Source organism: Physeter macrocephalus, chromosome 14 (genome assembly GCF_002837175.3).
Source record: "Physeter macrocephalus isolate SW-GA chromosome 14, ASM283717v5, whole genome shotgun sequence".
NCBI classification, from domain to species: domain Eukaryota; kingdom Metazoa; phylum Chordata; class Mammalia; order Artiodactyla; family Physeteridae; genus Physeter; species Physeter macrocephalus.
Window position 1 is genome coordinate 8,271,316 of NC_041227.1, and position 21,821 is coordinate 8,293,136.

Consider the following 21,821-nt stretch of genomic DNA (forward strand, 5'->3'; position numbering starts at 1 on the left):
ACAACATAACTGAGTTACTGGAAATTTGGGGCCAGTTTGGTAATTTTGTGATAAAGTTGAGAAATAAAATTACTAAACCCGAAAAGACAGCTGAATAAGTTGTATGAGAGAATTAGTTTAATTCTTTAGCCTTTGTCCTCGAGCTTTACCAGAGTTGCTCTTGGCCTGCACGGTCCTCCACTTGCTATGGGAGAGCAGCCCTGGAGTGAGCTGCTAGTTTTTTAATGGGTTCGTGTAATGTTTTGTGTGTTGGTGTTCATTAGTTTCTAGTGTGTCGGGGAACCTTCTGATTTTAAAATATAGTTCTATGGACTGGAAATTGAGAGTCCACATATGTTTTGTTCCTGAGTCAGCATTAGGAAGAACACTTGTTTTTGTATTTCCTACCTGTAACAAATCAGGATAACCTCAGAACAGTTCAGTTATACCAGAAGAAGTGTTTTTGTGTTTTTTAAATGAGTGGATAAGTTCTTTTCAGTTCAGTATATAAGTCTACTGAGCAGTGATTGTATTAATTGAAGGGAGACTTTTTTTTCTTATTTTTGAGAGCAAATAGGTGATTTGAAAGAGCCAGACATACAGCTTTAGTGTTTACTCATCAGAGATGGGGAGGGGAATATTTAAATTTGGCTAAAGAAAGATCTCATGCCTTAAAAGGCATTGCCCTTGTTTATATATAATCTGAAGTTGGTTAAATTGGCTATAATTAAGAACACTCACCATTAGGCACTGTGGAAAAAGGTGTGGTTGTGTAGGGTAATGGGTAATATAATGGTTATAGTGATTTGTATATCTGTGTGTGTGTGTTATATACACACAGATATACAAATATATATATATATACACACACTGTGTGTGTGTGTGCAGTGTTTTCTTTGTAGAGAGTTAAAGAATACAGGTAGTTTTTTTTTTAGTTTGTTGAAATCTCTCTGAAGTTAGTCCTGTCCAAAATCTTTGCAAAATACTTAAGGTAGTACTGGTTAAGTGGTAATAATAGAAACTCACTGATAGCAGTACTTAATCTTGCTTAAGTAAAAATTAAAACAATTTCCCTTATAATTCTTTTTTTCACGTCAAGATGGAATTTTTAAAAGCCAGTTTACAGGCCACAGTATCTGTTAATATTGATAATACTGAAACTAAAACTTAATATGTGGTGCTTTAAGTTCATATTAAGATCGTTTATCGAGCTTAATTAATTTAGGAGGAATCAGGCAGAGTTCTTAATCATGACGCTGAAATATGCTAGTAGGAATATATTTTTATCCTACTTTGGTCTCTAATCCCATGTAGCACCCGAGCACCTTCACAGAATTTCAAGAAAATGAGCCTTTATCCTATCGGATCTTCCCAAGCTTTGCCTTTGAGCAATCATTTGCTTTCGAATAGATTGTAATGTTGAATGTAAACTTTGAGTATTTTAGTCTTTCTCTCTCGCTTAACTTTTAAACATCTTTCCACAGCTATGTTAGGAAGGTTGGGCTGGCCATCTGCTCAGTGGGTGTGACCTTGGCGATTTCCTTGCAATAGTGTTGAAGGATTTAAAGTTGTAGGTTTTGATTGCCACTGTAGATGACTGTGTAGAGTTCTCTTCACTTGTCAGATTAAGGAAAAAATAGTATGTGCAAAATAGAGAAGGGAAACCTATAGAAAAACCGGCAGTTTCCTAACCACATCTTGGAGATAATTTTGAAGTTTAAAGGATACAAATGAATTGGCCTGAGACGAGTAGTTTGTTGAAGGGAAACCTATAGAAAAACCGGCAGTTTCCTAACCACATCTTGGAGATAATTTTGAAGTTTAAAGGGTACAAATGAATTGGCCTGAGACTAGCAGTTTGTTTAGACTGAATGTTTTAGTGATCATTTATTTGGATGCTTAGGTAACTTGGGTGGTGGCAGGGGGAGTAGATTTGTAGGAATACTGCAAATTACTTGACTATAAATAGAATTTTTAAGTGTTTTTGACAGGTTTTGAGGGCCTTGAATACCTTATTGCTCCATACTATGGTAATAAATATTCCATGCCAAGACATGTCAGATAACCTGTTCAGCCGAATTAGGGATGTGGGGTCTCTAAAGGCAACAGTTTGAGTACAGCTGTACATTAAGAACAGAATTTCCAAGTTACATTGTCAGCAAGGTGGCATTCACCTCTAATTTACTGTGCTTAAGCACAAATTATGGTGCTTTTCATTAAGCGTTGTATACTGGGTAGTATCAATATTTGCTAATTTCAAGGTCGATAGGTATTGGCAGAATTCATAGTAAATTTACTCACAGATGAATATCTGCTTTAAAAAGAGATAAATGACCTGAAGAACATCAGACATATTTCAGGTGGTTGTAGCAGTATGGTTTCTATTCTTTTCAAAGCTTATGTTGTGGTGAATTAAAGAAACGTATCTACTTAAGTGATCACAATATAAATTAAACCCTAGGGTTCGCTCACAATATTAGGTTATACTGAATAACCTCTTGCCTTAGGTGCCTTAGGTGTGTCTGGCTGATGGTCAAGTGCTGTCATTAACCTGAGTAAAGGTTAAGAAAACTTGTTTTAGACGTTGAAAAACATTTTTGCTGAGCGCCTTTCAGTAAGCTGAGTGTGTTCGGAATGCTCGCTTTTCTGCAAACTGAAAGCAGTTAGACTGTGGGTGTCGGTTTATGGCATCTTCCCTACCCCTCCATCTCCAGTTCTTTGTCGAGACAGACAGCGCACTTTGTCAGCAGTGCCGCTGGCGTACTGTTGGTGTCCTGTCCGTGTGCTCCATACATGGAAACGCCAAAGGTGCCGGGGAGCCTGTGTGCACACTTCCCTCAGTTGGAATGGTGATCTGTTGCTGTTACCAGTAATTAGGTTACGATGTCTGGTTTCCTTAAGTTCTGTTATTATTAAAGTCTTTATTATTACAGGCACTCTATAAAGATTTTTGATTTTTGTTGAGCAGACTGATTTTGAGTGTAGTTTTTGATTTATAGTTTAAGGAAGTGTTTTGTCTGCATTTAGTTTTCTAAGTCGAGTTGAGGGTATTTGCTCAGAGATGTCCCTAGCAGGCCCTGCATTTTGGGTTTGGTAGGTCATTAAGGAGAGTGGTTATAAAGCCAAGTGATGCAGTTTGGCTTCTACTAGTTAACTTTATGGTATGATTATATATGATTCATTTTTTATTATACTCTTAACATTGCAGAAAATGGCAATTAGATGGCAGCCACAGATAGCCGTGTAGAAGTCTTGATGAACATTCAAGTTAATTTTAATATCAAGTCAGTTACGGTTGGTGACTGTGGCCAAAAATACACGTACTCATTCTCTACCTGTACTGATTATGTGGTGTTTCTTGAGAGCCTCACCCTGTGCCAGGGACCCTTTCTAGGCACTGGGGGGCAGCAGTGAGCCAGGCCGACAGGGTCTCTGCCCCTGGGATCTTACTTTAAAGGAATGGCCCGTAGTTTTCGTATCTTTTGGGGGAATAGTAAGGATTGCTTGTGACCCTAGTGCTGGGGACAGCTGGGCACAGTTAATGACCATCAGAATCTGTCCCAGAAGCTTCCCTGGAGGAAGAAGTCCTTGGGTTTTGCCTGGGAGGGTCTTCTTCCCCAACTGACTGCACCCGAAGATTCCCTGGCCTGGGACATCCTTCCCTCCCTCCTATTCACCCTCTTGGGCAAAACTGAAGCTCTTCTTTCTCCTCAGGTTTTTCCCAGTACCCTCCTTTACCAGTCCTTTAGGTCTTGTGTTGGCAGCTGATGATGACTTAACCCAGATATTTAACATTTCGGAGATGGAGTTGAAACTAAACTGTCTTTCGAAGACAGGAATTTCCAGTATATGCTGTTACCCCATGTGGGAAATAATAGGGATGTACCCACATCATGTTTAATCCCGATAGTGAGTTTAGGATTGGTGTCTTTTGGGGAAAGATTATTTATAGAAAAGTGGAGTTCCCCCAAACTTAAAAATGTCACAGAATAGTCAAATTTCTTTAAAAAAAAAATTATGTTGAGGTCTGACCTGGGGGACTTTGATTTTGCCAAATTAGGACATTAAAAAAAAAAAAAAAGCCTGCTATTGCCACTCTTTCGTTTTATGAAAAGGGTATTTTGGCACCAAAAAGTAGAAAGGACCTCAAATAAAGGACGATCTTTATTCAAATTGGAATTAATTCACATAGCTTTGTGTAGAGCTCATTGAGCAGTTTTTCTATTTCTCATTCAGCTGTTGGCCGGTGAAAACAGTGTCGTCGGGTTTGAGAACTGCTTTTCTGGAGTGTGTGCTGTTACTTTCTTCAGTTAAAATATTACCTGGGACACTAGCACTCAGTAAATATTTGTTGAATGAGTAAATGACTACACAGAAACCCAAATTATCAATCACAGATCCAAATATAACATCTTGATTAGCATAATCATTAAACACTCTTTTGAGTATGTCTATCCATAAATGTAGATCTCACCCCAGGACCACAGAGTTTTGGAACCCGGCAAGTGGTCCTGTAATTTAACCACCCTCCTTAAGTAGACAGAGAAAGGTGAGGTACGTGGTGGTGCCAGCTTTAAGGTTGTGACTTGTCCAGGACTGGAACTCAGGTCTCTGGAGTGTTCTGTTCTGTCCTACCCAGCAGCCGGTAGCCAGCCCGTGTGTTTATCCTCCACTGTGATTGCCAAAAAGACTAAGAAATTAAGATAAAACACTTTAGTCCATTCTTTCTGTATCCTGAACTTTGATCTGCAGTCTTATTTAGAAAAGCTTAATGTTAAAGATCTGGTTTACTCAAAACTCAAGATAACAGGGAGTGTGAGAATTTTCTTTCTCTGAGTGTAAAGAAGTGGAAGAAATGTTTCCTCCTCTTCTGAGCCTACAGGCCCTTGCTCTTTGAGGAAGTGGAGAGAAGGAAAGTTGTGTGTTTTTTTTAATATAACGTTGACTGTGGTGGGAATAGTTTGCATGTCTTTTTGTTTCCTTGGGTAGAATTAACTGACTTCAGTTAAAGGAGTTGGGACTATTTAAAAACAATTCCTGTGCTTGCTGTAAAGGTGGAGGGTTAATTTAGAGGTTAATTCTTCTCCAAGAGTGAAAATTAGCTTCTAAATCGGACCCTGTAGAGTTAAATCAGCTCATGCATTTTTTTACCTGGCCAGTGCATATGTGAAAGGTGGATTAGAAATGAGAGGGTCTGTTTTCTGATGAAACACTAAGCCATGTTGAACAGCTATGTTGAGGATTTTAGTTTAAATGTGTACATTCACAGAGAAGCTTTGCGTATGTATTTCCTTATTTGTTGTTTGGACAGGGAAGCCCTACCCTGCCTGACGCTGCTAAAAGCAAACTGGGATTTCGGCAGTGGAATGAGGGCCAGAATATCCAGTGAACCAAATACATCAGCATCAAGGCTCTGCTTGGCCAGGAGGAGCAACGGTTCTGAGGGGTGTTTCTTGAATGGGGATTTTAGGAAAGGTTCCCATTTTCTTGTGCTTATGTTGTTGACTTATGTATGGGTAACCTTTGAGTGTGCTTTTAGGCATTGGTGTTTCTTGTATGTTTTGTCTGTAAGATAGTTTGAAACTCTGGCTTTTGAAGTTTTACCTTAAGTGCTTTTATTGTTATTTTTTACAGTTCTGATATAGTCTCTATACTTATATAGGTTGTTTGTAAGGATACACATGTGCCTTTTAGTGGCAGTTAAAACATACTCAGCTGAAATAGACAATTTCTGTCCTGAAACGTTACATTTTAGATTTAAATCATTAAAGCACCAGGTTTTCAGTTTAACTGCATGAATTTCTGGCAGTTTGATAAGGGTACCGATTGGATAAAATGCTAATGATTTAATTAACGAGCACGTTTAACAGGATGCGCTGTATTGGTTAAAAGTGAAGCAGCTGAATTAGGTACATTCTGTGCTTCGTGGGAAGGGCCACTGTGAGTCATCGGCCAGCCTTGTCTTTTCTCTGACTGCAGCTAGCCGTTTCTATTTTTTTTTTCCTCTAGGTTTTGGAAATCCCTTGTCTCCAGGTTGCTGGAATTGACTTCTTGCTCAACTGAATCACTCACTTGATGAAGACAAAGAGAACTAATGCTTTGTGCTGACTCATCTCTGAATCCAAGCACTGGGGAGTCTGTCTGCCTGGTTTGCGGAAAGATCCAGTGATTGTTTTTATCACTGAGCTTCCTGAGACTTCTGAAGATAAGAAGTCAGAGGAATATACACTTTCTTTTGAATTTTCATAACATACTTGCTCTAGTTTTGAAGCCTCGGGCTGCTGGGCGTGTGAGTGACAAGTCTTTACAAGTGGCCTTATTCCAACTCCAGAGATTCCTCACCCAGATTCTAATTTTATATACAATCCTCAAGAGACAGGAAACATGCCAACTCAATCCCTCTTGATGTATATGGATGGACCAGAAGTTATTGGCAATTCTCTTGGCACCCAAATGGAGATCGATGATGCCATGACAATAAAAGGGACCGCCGCTGTTCCTTTCAGAGCCACGCAGGAGAAGAACATAATCCAAATAGAAGGGTATATGCCCTTGGACTGCATGTTTTGCAGTCAGACCTTCACACGTTCGGAAGACCTCAATAAACATGTCTTAATGCAACATCGGCCAATCCTCTGTGAGCCCGCCGTTCTGCGTGTTGAAGCAGAGTATCTGAGTCCTCTTGATAAAGTTCAGGTGAGAACAGAACCGCCAAAGGATAAGAATTGCAAGGAAAACGAAGAACTTAGCTGTGAAGTGTGTGGGCAGACGTTTCGAGTCGCCTTCGACGTTGAGATCCACATGAAGAAACACAAGGACTCTTTCACTTACGGGTGTAATGTGTGTGGCAGAAGATTCAAGGAGCCCTGGTTTCTGAAGAATCACATGCGAACGCACACTGGCAAATCGGGGGCCAAGAGCAGACCGCAGCCAGGCCTGGAGAGCCCGGCGACCATCAACGAGGTGGTGCAGGAGCACGCGGCTGAGAGCGTCTCATCTCCTTACAAGATCTGCATGGTTTGTGGCTTTCTGTTTCCAAATAAAGAAAGTCTCATTGATCACAGGAAGATGCACACCAAAGACACTGCTTCCGGTACCCGCAGCTCACAGACAGACACGCAGCAGGAGGGAATGCCATCTCCGGGGGAAGAGTTGCTGCAGTTCTTAAACCTAAGACCCAGGTCTCACCCGGAGATCGCAAAGAAGCCGGCCAAATGGATACCTCAGCTGGACCCGTTCACCACCTACCAAGCCTGGCAGCTGGCCACCAAAGGGAAGGTCGCCGTGTGCCGAGAGGTGAAGGAGCAGCCGGGCCAGGAGGGGAGCACTGACAACGATGAGTCCTGTTCAGACAAAGAAGAGCTGGGGGAAATTTGGAATGCGAATAAAAGCCATCCCGAAGGTTCCGGAAAGTCCAAGACAAGTAAAAGCGGTTGTCCAGGTCTCTCACAAGATAAGGAGAAGCCCAGACACCCTGCCGGTGAAGTGCCTTCCGTGGACGCAGACCCCAAGTTAGCCAGTAACAAAGAGAAGCCGACGCATTGCTCCGAGTGTGGCAAAGCCTTCAGAACCTACCACCAGCTGGTCCTGCACTCCCGGGTGCACAAGAAGGACCGCAGGGCCGATGCCGAGTCGCCGCCCATGTCAGTGGACGGCAGGCAGCCGAGGACCTGTTCTCCGGACCTGCCCCCCACCCTGGAGGAGAACGGAGCCATCGATCGAGAAGGTGGCTCTGAAGACGGGTCCGAGGATGGGCTTCCAGAAGGGCTCCACCTGGGTAAGCTGCTGGGTGGTGCACTGTTCCTCCTCTGCTCGATGCCAGAGGACACTGGCCGGTTATCAGGGTGGGGAGGTGGGTTTGAGTCCCGGCTGTTTCTGGTGTCATCCCCCTGTTGTAAGTCCCTTAGCTTCTCGGGGCCTTCCCTTTCTCACTTCTGTAACAACAGGGCGGAGTTAAAAGGCTTATCGAGGTTTCTGCCTGTTCTAAAAGTGATGTGATTTCATACTTTGCTAACAAGAGACACACATTATTTTATTTTATTTTTTTTAAACCAATCTTTACTTTTTGATTAATTAATTTATTTTTGGCTGCGTTGGGCCTTCGTTGCTGCGCACGGGCTTTCTCTAGTTGGGCGAGCAGAGGCTACTCTTGGTTGCGGTGCGCGGGCTTCTCATCCCGGTGGCTTCTCTTGTTGCGGAGCAGGGGCTCTAGGCGCGGGCTCAGTAGTTGCGGCTCGCGGGCTCTAGAGCACAGGCTCAGTAGTCGTGGCGCACGGGCTTAGTTGCTCCGCGGCACGTGGGATCTTCCCAGACCGGGGCTCGAACCCGTGGCCCCTGCGCTGGCAGGCGGATTCTTAGCCACTGCGCCACCAGGGAAGTCCCGGGACACACATGATTTTACCTCGTGCATTGGCACTGCTTCGCTGGGGCGATTTTGCCCCCAGTGGACATCTGGCACTGTCTGGAGACAGTTTTGGTCGTCACCACCACGTTGGTGTGTGTGCTGCTGGCACCCGGTGAGTGGAGGCCTGGGATGCGCTACGCATCCTCCCAGGCGCAGGGCAGGCCCCCCGTGCCAGTAGTGTCAGGGTTGAGAGATGCTGGCCTTCCCTTACAGTTTCCCAGCATTTCTGATCTTAATCTATAAAAACAAGTTATCCTTATAGGCAGTGCACTTCCCTTTCTATCAAGGGCCAGCTTTCACACGCTTATTCCAAACGGATATCTGTGGGCACAGATCAGTACTGGGAATGGTGTCAACCAGAGAAAGAGTATTAGGCCATTCGGTGCTGCCTGGTCCCCTGTCCTTTGTGTCTGGGGGCAGGTATTCATTCACAGTCAGCTCATTCACTGAAACAATTTGTAAAGTAAAGAGAATGTGAACACGCCAAAGATGATTTAAAGATCTCACTTGCTCAGTCAAAATTTTAATGTACTGATGGCATTTATGGGAAGCGGAAGCCATCGCTGAGGGCGTGCTGGCCTATCTCTCGTCCCCGTGGGCATCATGGGCAGAGGATTCCACCTGTGGTTCAGGCCGTGCCCGTCCTCACGTAAACCACGTGAGCTTCTCTATCCATTTAATAATATTTTGTTTGAATAGAGGATTCTGTTGCTGGAGAGCACTGAATAAACCCCTGCATAATCAACACGGGAACGATGAGAACATGAATTAGTCTTAGAGAAACAGTATCATTTACAGACTGGTCTTGGGTTTAAACATATGCTGGCCACTTGCATTGTCACTTGACTGTGTGTTGATGTCTCTCAGAGCCCCGTGTGTGAGATCCAGGGTGAATGTGACCAGATGATACATCTTCTCTGAAGCCAGTGCCCAGTTCTTTTTCTGATCACAGGATGGGTGTGAGAGCAGCAGTTTTCATATCAAATATTTAGCATGTTTAGAGTTTCCTGGGAGACAGGAAACCTAGCACTTAGCATGCTTACAATCTTCATTTTTCAGAAATCCAGAAAACGCATTATGGTGTCTTAATGACATCATAAACGTGACTTTAAACCAGCCCTCCAGTTTTCTAAGTGATTCCTCTTAGTGGCAGTGCTGTTCGTGGGCCTGCAGTAATGGGGAGGTAATTAGGCCTGTGAGATGGATGCCCCGGTGCCCTGAAAGAAGTGAGCTAGCCGGTCACGTTCTGCCAGTAGGCGGTGTGGGCAGAACTGGGTGGAAAACTTGCGCCCGGTCGGCGGGCAGAGGGAATAGCCCATGAGAGTTGCGAGCGCCAAGACTCGCGTGGAGTCTGGTTCTACCACTGCCTTGTTCTGTGACCCATTTCGTGTTGCTTAACCTTTCTTTGCCCTGATTTCCCTGTTTACAAAATTGGTTCATTGACCCTTGTCTTCCACCTCCCAAGGATGATTTCAACTGCCTACTTATAAAAAGTCCTTTAAAGGGCAGCACAGCAAAATCACAGGTGGTGCTGAAGGGGCAGGAACCAGATAGATGTGGATGTTTCATGCCCTTTGTGTTAGAATAAAGGCGTTTCATAACGTTTTGGATATGATGCAACATACCGTAAATCCTGACACATAGCTGGAAGTAGGAAATTGCAGTGAGGTGCAAGCCCAGCTACAGAGTTGGGTGTGATTGTCCGAAAGAGAGCTGGGCATTCTACGTTAGGGAATGGACTTTCATGAATTAATATTACGATGTGGTCTTCCAGTCTAGATTTATTTTATTGTTATTTACTATCAGCCTGGCTTTCTTTAGATTTACTTTCAAGATCAAAAAGCAGAGTAAATAATTTATCTTTATTGTTTTCAACTTTAAGCTATAAATAGCTTTAATAATAGTTGTTCATGTAAATTATTTTAAAAAGTCTTCATGACACCTTTTTAGATCAAGGGTTGTCTCTGCTGTCTTAGAGTGTCCGGAGGTTTAGAGGTGGCTACATTGTCTTCAGGGAAGTTTAGGGGTGACAGAGATTTTATAGTCCTGTCTTTTTTTTTTTTTGGCTGTGCCTCGTTTCCCGACTAGGGGTTGAACCTGGGCCCTTGGCAGTGAAAATGTGGAGTCCTAACCGCCGGACCGCCGGGGAATTCCCTATATAGTCCTGTCTTTATTGTACCTGGAGGCTCACCGTGGTTTACTTATAAGTTGCTTTTTAAAATCAGTGACATCTATAATCTAGACTGTGGAATGTGGAAAGAGCCAGGAAGAGGCCATTTAGTAGGGAATTACAGTTTTTCAAGGCAAAAGGACAAGTTACGCTAAATTTAAAGAGATGACCCGACTTCTGTTGTAGTCATATTGTGATGTATGTAATATGACATAGTTTAATAATATAAGAGGAGGTTGGTTCATCTAGAACTTTCGCCCATATATGGCGAGCCGGTACTTTAACTGCAGCACGACTGTCTGGGAGGGCTGCTGTGTTCTCCTCTCATTAGTGGCTCCCCCAGGACCTTCATTTACTCCCCTGTCCTGATCAGGCCGCAGAGAGTGAAGTTTAAAGTTCAACCCCGTGTCATTTGGGGACAGATTTTGAGTTGTCAGGTACATTTTGCCCGTGTGAGTGCTTGTGGATAATACAACCTGCTTTCCAAAAACGTTGCTAAATTTTGACAAACTTTCCTAGGTGTTTGCCCAGGGCCAAGCTTTTTTATTTTCTGTAAAGATTAAGTTGTGCTCACTGCCCTCTAGTGGTAACTTGCTTAAGCTTAAGATAAAAAGCTTTTCCTCTGGTGGTTGGGAAAGTCGGTGATTTGTATTGGCTCGGTTTTCTAAATTACTTATCCTGAAGAAGCTGGTTATTCCAGGCTGTGTGCAGGTCCAGCTTGAGTTTGCCAGGTTCTGCGTGTCTCAGACTTGTTGGGAGAGTGGACAGCTGCCCGTTGGTTTCAGTCTACTAAATGGGTAAATGGTCCTGTGATCGAGGTAGAGGAAGAACTGAATCTTTAACAGTGAACTCTGCTGTGCTCAGGAAAAAAACTGATGCACACGTGCTTTAATACTGCAGGTAACCTCAAAGCAACATTTGGCATGTTTTTAGCCAATACCTAATATAAAAAATATTTTATACTTTCCAAAAATGTTTCTATCAAGAATCTTTAAGTCAGCTCGCCCTGTTCACATACTTGAGCCATCTTCTTACATGAATTATTTTTGTTTCTGTTTTAAGATAAAAATGATGATGGAGGAAAAATAAAGCATCTTACATCCTCAAGAGAATGTAGTTATTGTGGAAAGTTTTTCCGTTCAAATTATTACCTCAATATTCATCTCAGAACACATACAGGTAAGGAACTTCTTAGATTTGTTTACAGCATGTATTAGTTCAGAGGATTATGATGTAGTTCTGTGTCTTGATTTTTGTTGTTGTTGTGTTGTTCAGATATTCTGCTAGATCCTTGGACTAGCTTAAGAATATATGTGTAGTCTGTTGATTGTAGCTGTCATTTTGATTCCTTTAGTGTCATTGTAACTTGAACTGGTCTTGTTGTGAAGTTAATTTCTCCTTTATCCTAACTCTCATTTTATTAACATTTTTTAATGCCACGGCTCTTTTGCATTAATTTTTATGATTTAGAATGCAATGAATATATTTAACAATCATTTATTTATTTTTAAGTTTATTTTAATTAATTAATTATTTGGGGGCCATGCCACACGGCTTGTGGGATCTTAGTTCCCCGACCAGGGATTGAACATGCGCCCTCGGCGGTGAAAGCGCGGAGTCCTGACCACTGGACCTCCAGGGAATTCCCAATAATCTTTTCTTCAGGTTGTAGAAGCAGCTGTAACATGATGGTTTAGGAGGCGGTGTGGACTTGAATTTGCACCTCTTCTGCTCACCGGCGTACAACCTCAGGCAAATTACTTAACTCTTCTGCGCTCCCATTTTCTTAGCTGTAGAAGTGGGATAATATTCACTGCCGTAGGGCTGTTATGAAGATTAAATGAGATAATTTTAAAGTGTGCTTTTTAATTTTTTAAATTAAAGACGTGTTCACGTTTTCAAATATTTGGGGTAGAAAGGGTGATGAAGCAAACAACTCATGACGGATCCTGGATATGAAGATTAACAGACAAGAAGGGAGAAGGAAAGGACCCCGTTTTCTCTGTCTTATTTGTTTCGATGCCTTTCATAAACTTCTGTAATAGAGTGACATTTCTTGTTTTAGGTGAAAAACCATACAAATGTGAATTTTGTGACTATGCTGCAGCCCAGAAGACCTCTCTGCGGTATCACCTGGAGAGACATCACAAGGACAAGCAGACCGACGCTGCTGCTGAAGTCAGGAACGAGGGGAAAAACCAGGAGACGGAAGATGCACTTCTCACCGCTGACAGTGCGCAAACCAAAAATCTGAAAAGATGTTTTGATGGTGCCAAAGATGTTAAAGGCAGCCCACCTGCAAAGCAACTGAAGGGGATGGCCCCTGCCTTTCAGAACATTCTGGGCAGTGCTGTCCTCTTAGCAGTACACAAAGATACTCAGGATCTCAGTAAAAACGCAGCTGATGACAGTGCCGATACACTGAGCAAAAATCCTGCCCCTGCTTATCTGGACGTGCTAAAAAAGAGATCAGCAGTTGAACCTCAGGCACACCACCTCACCTGCGGAACAGAAGTGGACGCGGCCCCTCACCCAGACGGCCGGGCGGCCCATCACGTCCAGGTCGGCCACAGAGAGAGGAAAGTGGAGGTCGATGCCGACTGTCAGGAAAAACCCTTAAACTTATCCCTCGGGGCTTCCCACTGCTGCCCGGCAGCTTCTTTGGCTAAAAGTGCGACCACGAGTACCACCTGCCCGTTCTGCACCTTCAAGACATTTTATCCAGAGGTTCTAACGATGCACCAGAGACTGGAGCATAAGTACAACCCTGACAGCCACAGAAACTGTCGGAACAAGTCTCTGCTTCGAAGTCGACGGACCGGATGCCCCCCAGCTTTACTGGGGAAAGATGTGCCTCCCCTGTCGAATCCCTACAAGCCCAAGCCCAGGCCCGCCTTCCCAGCGCAGCCCAGACCCCTGCCGTCCGAGAAAGCGAAGCCCACCCCCCCGGGGCCCGGCAAAGCCCCTCTGACTTCAGGGATCGACTCCAGCACTTTAGCCCCCAGCAACCTGAAGTCCCACCGGCCGCCGCAGAGCCTCGGGGGGCCGGGGGCCGCCGTCCGGCAGCCGCCTTCCGAGATGTTCGCCAAAGCCAGTGCGACCCCGGCCCCGGCCGCGGATAAAGCCAAGCGGCTGGAGCCCAAGCCCAAGCCTCAGCCTCCTGCCCAGCCCGCCCCGGGCGCCGCCCTCAATGGCTGCAGCGACCACACCCCCAGGAATGACGGTCTCTGGGCGCCGCCGGCCCGGGACTACTTCTGTGGCCGTGGCGCCGGCGCCGAGCCGGACGAGCCGCTCCCCAAGCGGCCGCCGAGGGTCGGGGCGCCGGCCCTCGACGGGGACCAACCCGGCCCCCACTACCGGCGGCCCTTTGACCTCCCCAAGTTCCACGTGGTGCGCGGCCTCACTTCGCTGCTGCCCCCCGAGTGCGCGTGCCCGCCGCCCACCGCGCTGCCTGCGCGGCCCCGCTTCCTGGCCACCGGCGAGGCGGACGCGGCCGTGCTCCCCGCGCAGAAGACCTTCGTTGCTGCCGGAACCCTGTTCCCCTGCGGCCCCGCGGGCCCCGCGGCCGGGTCGGCGCTGGAAGGTGGGCGTCCTGGAGGCGGGGGCTTCCGGGAGGGCGAGACGTTCCGAGACCGGGCAGTGGTTCGGGGCCCCCAAGCTCAGCCCTGCAGGACGAAAGCTTATTCCCCAGTGTTACATTTCGCTCTTTCAATTTAATTTTCTCCCTGGTTGGGAGGATGATGAAAAGCGCTTGAGGACCCAGGAGTCTGATGTCAGGTGTCATTTACGCCCACTCACCTGACTTCATCATGGTCTAGTTTTCTCCTTTGCGCGTGTGTGTCGCGTCCAGCGGCCCAGCCCAGCCTGGGAGGTGGGAGCCCGGAGGTGGGGTACTTCTGTCCATGTCTCACCGCCCCTACTAGACTGTGAACTCACTCAGGGCAGAAAATTCGTTTTATCTAACTTTGATATGCAGCCCTGTCAGGTGCCCGGCACAGAGAGGTGCCAGGGGTGCTCAGTAAATACCCATGAGGACCCTTGATCCACCAGACCAGAATGCTAAGAACTGCTGCTTAAACCATCTTTTGAACAGCTTGATGTTCAGACTTAACAGAACTGTACTGCTTTCTTTAGCCTTTGTTAAATATCGAAGTGAATTGTAAAAAGCACAGTTTTTCCCCGTATTGTCCATTACGCTCATAGATACTTTGGTGTCTTTAGCGTCCTTGCTAACTCATGACAGTTTCATAGAGGTGTCTGACACATACCTGTGCCCGCAAAAAAGTAGATCAGAGTGTCGTGGGGACCTGTCCCCCTTGGAAAAGGTGATGAAACCACCATGCCTTCTTTTGTCGGATATAAACTCTGCAGGTTTGTCCGCCCCAAAGAGACAAATCCATTTTGAACCTCTCAGTTTGTGTTTATTTCAAATTAAAGATTCTGTGTGGTGACAGTGCTCTATCAAGGATGGCTTGATGCCAGTTGATCTGGTAGGGACAGCAAATTAAAAAACAACTGCTTTCATACACTCCAGTGACTTTTATAAAAATTCTGATGAAGAGATAGTATTTGCAGCCTTTTGATTAGAAGCGTCCCTTCTTTTTCCCCTCCTCGGCACTTAAAACGGACCTGAGTCATAACTGTGTCTTTACTTGAAGAGAAAAGGCTCTGTGTTGCAAGTAAATCAGTCTGTTTTCCTCCTCCTCCACACATTTTGGTTCGTCAACACAGAGGCTTAAAATCCTTATGCTGCTGTTTTCCTGTTCACTTTTTAGTTTTTACTAATGACCACCTAGCTCTGAGATAATTTTAGCTTTAGTGACTTAAAATTCTGTGCTAAGAAATGTCCTCATGGCATTTAAAAACATTTCACCTTGTAAGTAACTTTATAACGTGTATGCATCTTAGGTGTTCTGGTCACATTATCAGTTAGGAATTTTGAAAATTGACTTCTAACAACCCACACACATTTTACCTAACTGTTGAACTTAATTCTAAATGCCCTTTTATGCTTTTTTTTTAATCAGGAAAAAGGCCTGTGTCCTATCAACACTTATCTAGCAGCATGCTACAGAAGAGGAACTATGAGAATTTTATTGGGAACGCACATTATCGACCAAATGACAAAAAAACTTGATTTCCTATTTTGGGGATGAAAGGTGAGCACATATTATGTATTGATTTTACTTAATTGAAAATAAACCATCTAGCTTATCCAATATAATAATAAAAAGTAAAATTGCTTTTAATTTGACTTTTGAAGTGTCTTAAAACAGAGTCCTCCTGGTCTCTGCATATCAGCGGCGATGATAATGGTAAAAACAACAATAGCAACTGGAAGTTACTAAGCATTTGTTTCATGCCAGGCGTTGAGTGAAGTGTTTTATTGCCATCAGCTCATTTAATCCTTCTTACAGCATCAGGTCAGGGGTTAGCCAACTGCCCGCCACCTGTTTTTGTCTATAAAGTTTTATTGGCACACAGCCACATCCATTCCTTTACGTATTGTCTGTGACTGCTTGGTGCCACAGCAGCAGAGGTGGGTAGTTGTGACAGGGACTTCGTGGCCTGCAAAGCCGAGAATATTAACAGTCTGGCCCTTTACAGAAAAAGTTTGCCCATCCCTGGGTTAGGAGGTCCTGTGCCCACTTTACATATGTGGAGACTGAGACTTGGATTATGTAACTTGCCCAGCGCCTTACTCTGCCTACTTTTGGTCGTAGGTCTGCACAGTCCAAGGCCTGTGCCCCAACCCTCCAGTTTAAGAGCTTGTTCAAAGCCTTTATAAATCCTTATCTGTTGGGGATAAGGGGAGTGGGACAGAGCAAGTAGGTTTATTTCGACTTTTTGGTTCACATGGCAAATGTATCTAAGGGTAGCTACCCCAAAGCCTCAGTGTTCTTGGAGTTGTACACGTGTTAGTGTAGTTACTTCCAAGTTTGGGCAGAGGGCATGATGTCTTTGTGAGAGTCACACTAGGATGCTTTTAACAATAAATTGAATGGAAAGATTGGGGCTCATGGACCAATTTAGTTCCCTCCCAGATAACTCTTGTCCTGTCAAACCACCACCATATCCCCATGGAGCAGACTCTTGACTGACTGCCTGCTAGATCGAGGTACAGAGATAGACTCATGGACCAGGGCAGAATTTCTCCTTCTGTTTTCACTGGGACACATGGGGCCCGTCAGCCTCTGCAGCTCTACATCCTTCTCTCCCGCTCAGGTGATGCCAGTGGTGTGAGACTGGTGTCATCACAGGAATGAGATTAAATCCACTCTGCCTTAAAACATGAAAACAGAAAATTTGTAGGTTGTAAGCCACAGATTATTTGCACTGCATGTAACAGCAGATGGGAACCGTCCTGTTTATCCAGATCCAGCCTCTTCCTGCAGCCTCTGGGCTACTCTGCTTGCATTTCTCTCTCCCCGGGAACATCCTTCCCGCGCCCTCTTTGCCACACAACCTCGTTCTGAGACTTCAGGACCAGCTCACATATCATCTCTGCAGAATGTTTGCCGGGAACTGGGGCTTCCCTGTTTGTGTTCCGTCTGAGCTGTGGTTCTTACCCGTTTGGCCCATCTTAACCTGTGCGTCGGGCTTCCACTCCGAGCTAAGCTGAGGAGGAGGCTCCTTCATTCAGTGGCTGGCCCATCGCTGGGAATTTCAGCCATACAACTCGATAGATGTTGGCTGAACAAATATTGTTACACATGTTCTATGCACCATCCTTCTCATGGAGGAGGTTATTCTAGGTCATTTGTTTTGTTAACACCCCTGGTCTGTGCCATGAATTTCCCTTTCATAGGGTATAAACTTCCAGAGTTTCTTATAGGTGGCAGTTGCCTTTGGCAACTGTGTCAGATATAAATTCTGGTTCTTGGTTAAATCATCTTCATTAAATCACTGTTACGTATATATTAGCACCCCCTAAATAGTGCAGCTTTTATTTATTTAGACTCCTGAGATGTTGGTCACAAAATTTAAGCTTAAATCGAACCCATTGCATTTCTAGATCCCTTTAGCTCTATTTATTTATTATACTTTTTCTTTTTTAAGATTTTTGTAAACTGTATTTAGTTTTATCCTAATCATTTTTAAACCTTTCCCCCCCTCCCCGCCCTTAGGTCTTGATGGATATAAATGTGTACTCTCCATGAAACTGAATTAGTTCATCTTTTGAAAAAGCAGATGGTGAAAGCTACTGAAATAAGCTGTGATTGTACTGTACATATAACATATAACGAACACTACGGTTTTGTAAAGTTGTTCTGTTAACTTTTGTACCAAATAGCAATAAAAACTATAGTTGGAACAGTTGGGTTGTACACAAATGGAGACCGGACATCTCTATTTTGCCCTGAATAATATTTTTTTTAGAATTGACCAAATAAGAAGTGGAGTTTTTTTGCATACTTGAGCGCTGCTGAAAAGAAATCATTTGGGCTGGGGGGTGGGATGGGGGAGAAAGTATATAACGCTTGCACCTCAGGTAAAACTGTAAATATATGTTGTAAACCTGCTTGTTTAAAACTGTGTGTATTCTTTTCTCTAATGTTGCTCATCACTTTGAGCATGTTTCTGCTACTTGTCCTCTTTCATTTAAAACGTATGTTTTTTAAAAAAGAATTTCTCAATGATTTGTATTATGTTAGATCCTCCGCACTCTGTTGTCTTAACAGAATTGTTAACAGAAGCATTTGACCCCCTATGAATATGTGCTGCATGTACGGAGATCAGCCATTCTGAATTTGGTGCCCTTTTACTGCAAATTTCAGCATGTCATCTGAGAAAGACCCAGATCCACAGTCCTTTTCTGAGGGAATGGCATGGTGTGTGGGATTTTTAAGTGCGTGTATCTACAGGGAAACGTTTCCTCTGTAGGCCAGCCACACGTTCAGTAAGCATACCAAATCGTATGTGGAGTTACTTAAATTTGTTTTCTATCAAATTAATCATTTTTGCTGGACAATTCCTGGGTTTTTCTGGCATTTGCCTAAATTCATATATAAAAATATAAACACTAAATTGTACATGTGAATTATATATATATTGGAAACAATTTTAAAAGAAATGAAAGTTTTGGGGTAAATTTTAGGTTTGCATTTGGAAGTCTTGGTGTGTCTGGCATTTGGGTTAACTGTGGACACACTCAGGTTAATTACAGACACATGGATTTTGCAGGAGTGCTGGCTGAGTTTTCTGGTACTCAGGGGAGAGGTAATCTGTTTTGAGACCTCAATTGTCTTCCCATTTTTGGTTGTTTTGAAGCAGCAGCGTTTTTCTCAGTGTACATGCAATTTGGGTTTTAATGAGAGGCTAGCCACCAGCTGGCTTACTAGATGTTTTAAACTTCTGTTCTCTTAATCCGCTGTCCATGGCTGAGTGTATTCTGCAGTACCTGGGTTTAGCGACCACAAAATACTTTATTAACAAAACTGTTTCAAAAATAAATTTGCACTGTTAATTTTTCTTGCCCTGCCCTTCTCCATTAGAGCAAGGGTAATGTCCTCAAAGAATCCTGATTGTTTTTTTGTTTGTTTTCATTATGCAACATGACACCTACTCGGTAGAAAAGTCTTAACTCCCAGGTGAAAAAGGAGACCTGGTTTGAGATCAGTCTGCTGGCATCGTGATGAAGTGCTTTGTATCAGGAAAGTGTACACTATTTACCTTTCTTCCTGTTCACAAGCTGAGCCATATGTACATAATCTAGATTTTTGTTTTCATAGTTTTGCACTTTTATAGCCTACTTTTGAAGATTAACACATTTGCAAGATGATTGACCTGATCCTTACCTAATCTCAATGAGTGTTACAGAAAGCTTGCTGTGATGATAAATATAAATCTTAAAAGGGGATACATGATAATAGAGGGCTGAAATTTAAATCTGTATTTAAAAAAAAAAATCACCAAATCTATTTGAAAACAAGTCAATTCGTGTTATGCTGAAATTTTGGGGGGCTTTCAGATTTCTCCTTTTTAACCACATTTCTGAGTGCATAAAAATACCAGTTTTTTTTCTTTCCACAGCCCTTGTACTCCAAAATATGTTTTTTTTTTTTTTTTTTTTTTTTTGTCCATCAGTATTAACTATTGGGATACTACTGGTTTTGTTTTTTTTTTCCTTTGAGACAACAGTACATATAATAGAGGTACAATCTGTTGGATTTTTGTTTATGTATTTATTTCATTCCAGTTTGATTTATTTTAATTGTTGATACTTAAGTTGTCAAACCGTAGACATTTCTTGTTTTATTTATGATATATTTCAGCTTAAAGTTATGTTATTATATGTGGATGTAAATATAGATTTGGTGTTTTGCAGTCTTGGGCTTTGGTCTTTATTGTGTCCCTGCTTTCTGATTTTGTTTTAACTTTTTGTAAATGTAATTTTAGACATACACAATAATAGATTATAGTGTAATGAGTCCCCATGTGCTTGCCAGCGACACTTTGCCAGTCTCTTTGTGATTCCCCACCCCTTTCCTGAGTATTTTAAAGCAAATCTTAGACATGATTTAATTTCATTCCTCAGATACTTCTAAGTATCTCTAACAGATAAGGGCTTTTCCTCATCGCACCTAACTGAATGGAAAACGATTTCTCATAACTGACCTCCATGTCTGTCTGCATTCCCTGGTTGTCTCAGAATTCCCTGGTTGTCTCAGAAACATCTTCTGACAACTGGTAAGTTGCAGTCAGGATCCAAACAAGATCCACTTACTCTGTTTAGTTGATAGGTTTCTTAACCCGATTTTAATCTTAACCTTCTACCCCCCACACACACACACACACACACACACACACCATGACATTTTATTTAGTGAAGAAACTGGGTCATTTGTCCTATAGAAGTTCTCACTTTCTTGTGGTTTCATCTAACCTGTGTCTCCAGCCTCTATATGTAGTCCTATAAACGGGTAAATAAAAGTCTAGAGGTTTAAAGTAGATCTCAATTTTGGGGAGGCGGGGGCTTCTTCATCCCATCGCACTTCACCTGCATCACCTCTGGACACGTACAATGGGTGACTGTTAACGACTTTCATGTATTCAACCCTTTTTTTCTGTACAGTTTCTCAAATACCTAAAGTTCAAAATTTTTGCATCGATAGGCTGACCATATCTTAGCCCGGCTCAGGCAAGTGCTGAAAAAGAAAGAAGGCAAGAGCCCTCCGTTGCTGTGTAATGTCAAGAGGGTGAGAGAGCTGAACTTCCAGAGGCTGCACTCGACCCCCTCCTTGGACAGACGAGGAGCCCGAGGTCCCCAGAAGGCCACATGTGATCCCAAGGCCAGACAGCTTTGCTGGGCGTTATGAGGGAGGTGTCTCTTCTGTTACACTCGGCTCTCTTTCCAAGGGTCAGAGAGAAGTGCAAAATCTCAGGTTCATTTTCAGACTTGGTTAGACCTAAGTCTGCCCTTCTTTCCTCAGAACTTGGCTGTTTGTGGTGCCCGGGTGACATCTCTGTGCCAGTGTCTGGGACTTGGGCACCTGATGTTAATCCAATTGTACAGCCTTTTAATGAGATTCTACTTCCTAGTATGAATGGGACATACTCATGTGACAAAAGATTTCCAACCTGTAAGTTTATGAAAAGTTATACCAAAGAAGAAAAAAAAAATCACATTTCTTTTCTGCCCTTTACCCTTATTCGTCATAGTGAAATTGCATCCTCACTTTTGCACACACATCAAACTCCCGAACGTCTATGGCTCCTATGGACTGTAGCCGTAGAATCAGAATCACCTGGCATGTCTCCCAGCCCGACCTCCCCTGGATTCTGGTTGGCAGGTCTGGAGCAGGGTTGAGAAACCTGAATGCCTACCAAGAACACCAGGTGATTCTTATTTACTCCAAAGAGTGAGAAGTTACCTAAGGTTCCTGGATATTCTATTTGGGCAGCTGTAATCTCACCGTAATGATGATTAAAGTGTCCCTGAGCTTCGTGCCTCACAAGCCATCATCATCAGTGGACTGATTGCCATCCTCAGCGCCCCAGGGATTTTCACTTTAACCCACAGCAGCCCCAGCAGGGATTTTAGGAACAGGTGGATCTTTCCCTTCCATGCCTCTTGACATGGCAGGACCCGGCAGGACCCAGGGTTCAGGGCTCTGTCAGCATTGGTTCATCCTCAGGACTGTCCACGCCCTGGCCCTACCCCTGAGCCCAGATGTGTCGCTCACAGCTGCCTCTTGCACATCTGCACCCGGGTCCCCAGCTGGCATCTGAGCTCAACACGCCCGGAATGATGGCAACCCATGACAG

At 43.8% G+C, this 21,821-nt stretch overlaps 1 protein-coding gene across 5 annotated transcripts in view; it reads left to right on the forward strand.

Moving 5' to 3' along the window:
• The window catches only part of ZNF217 (zinc finger protein 217), a 38,401-nt gene extending 20,564 nt beyond the window's left edge, over positions 1-17,837 (forward strand). For all 5 annotated transcript variants that reach the window (XM_055090158.1, XM_007113337.4, XM_007113336.4 and 2 more), the window contains 5 exons: positions 5,989-7,756; positions 11,616-11,732; positions 12,619-14,136; positions 15,581-15,712; positions 17,681-17,837. In XM_055090158.1, the coding sequence (XP_054946133.1) occupies positions 6,364-7,756; positions 11,616-11,732; positions 12,619-14,136; positions 15,581-15,690 (3,138 nt within the window). In that variant the 5' untranslated portion in view covers positions 5,989-6,363 and the 3' untranslated portion in view covers positions 15,691-15,712; positions 17,681-17,837. The remainder of the gene's footprint in view (positions 1-5,988; positions 7,757-11,615; positions 11,733-12,618; positions 14,137-15,580; positions 15,713-17,680) is intronic.
• Positions 17,838-21,821: the final 3,984 nt, after the last annotated feature.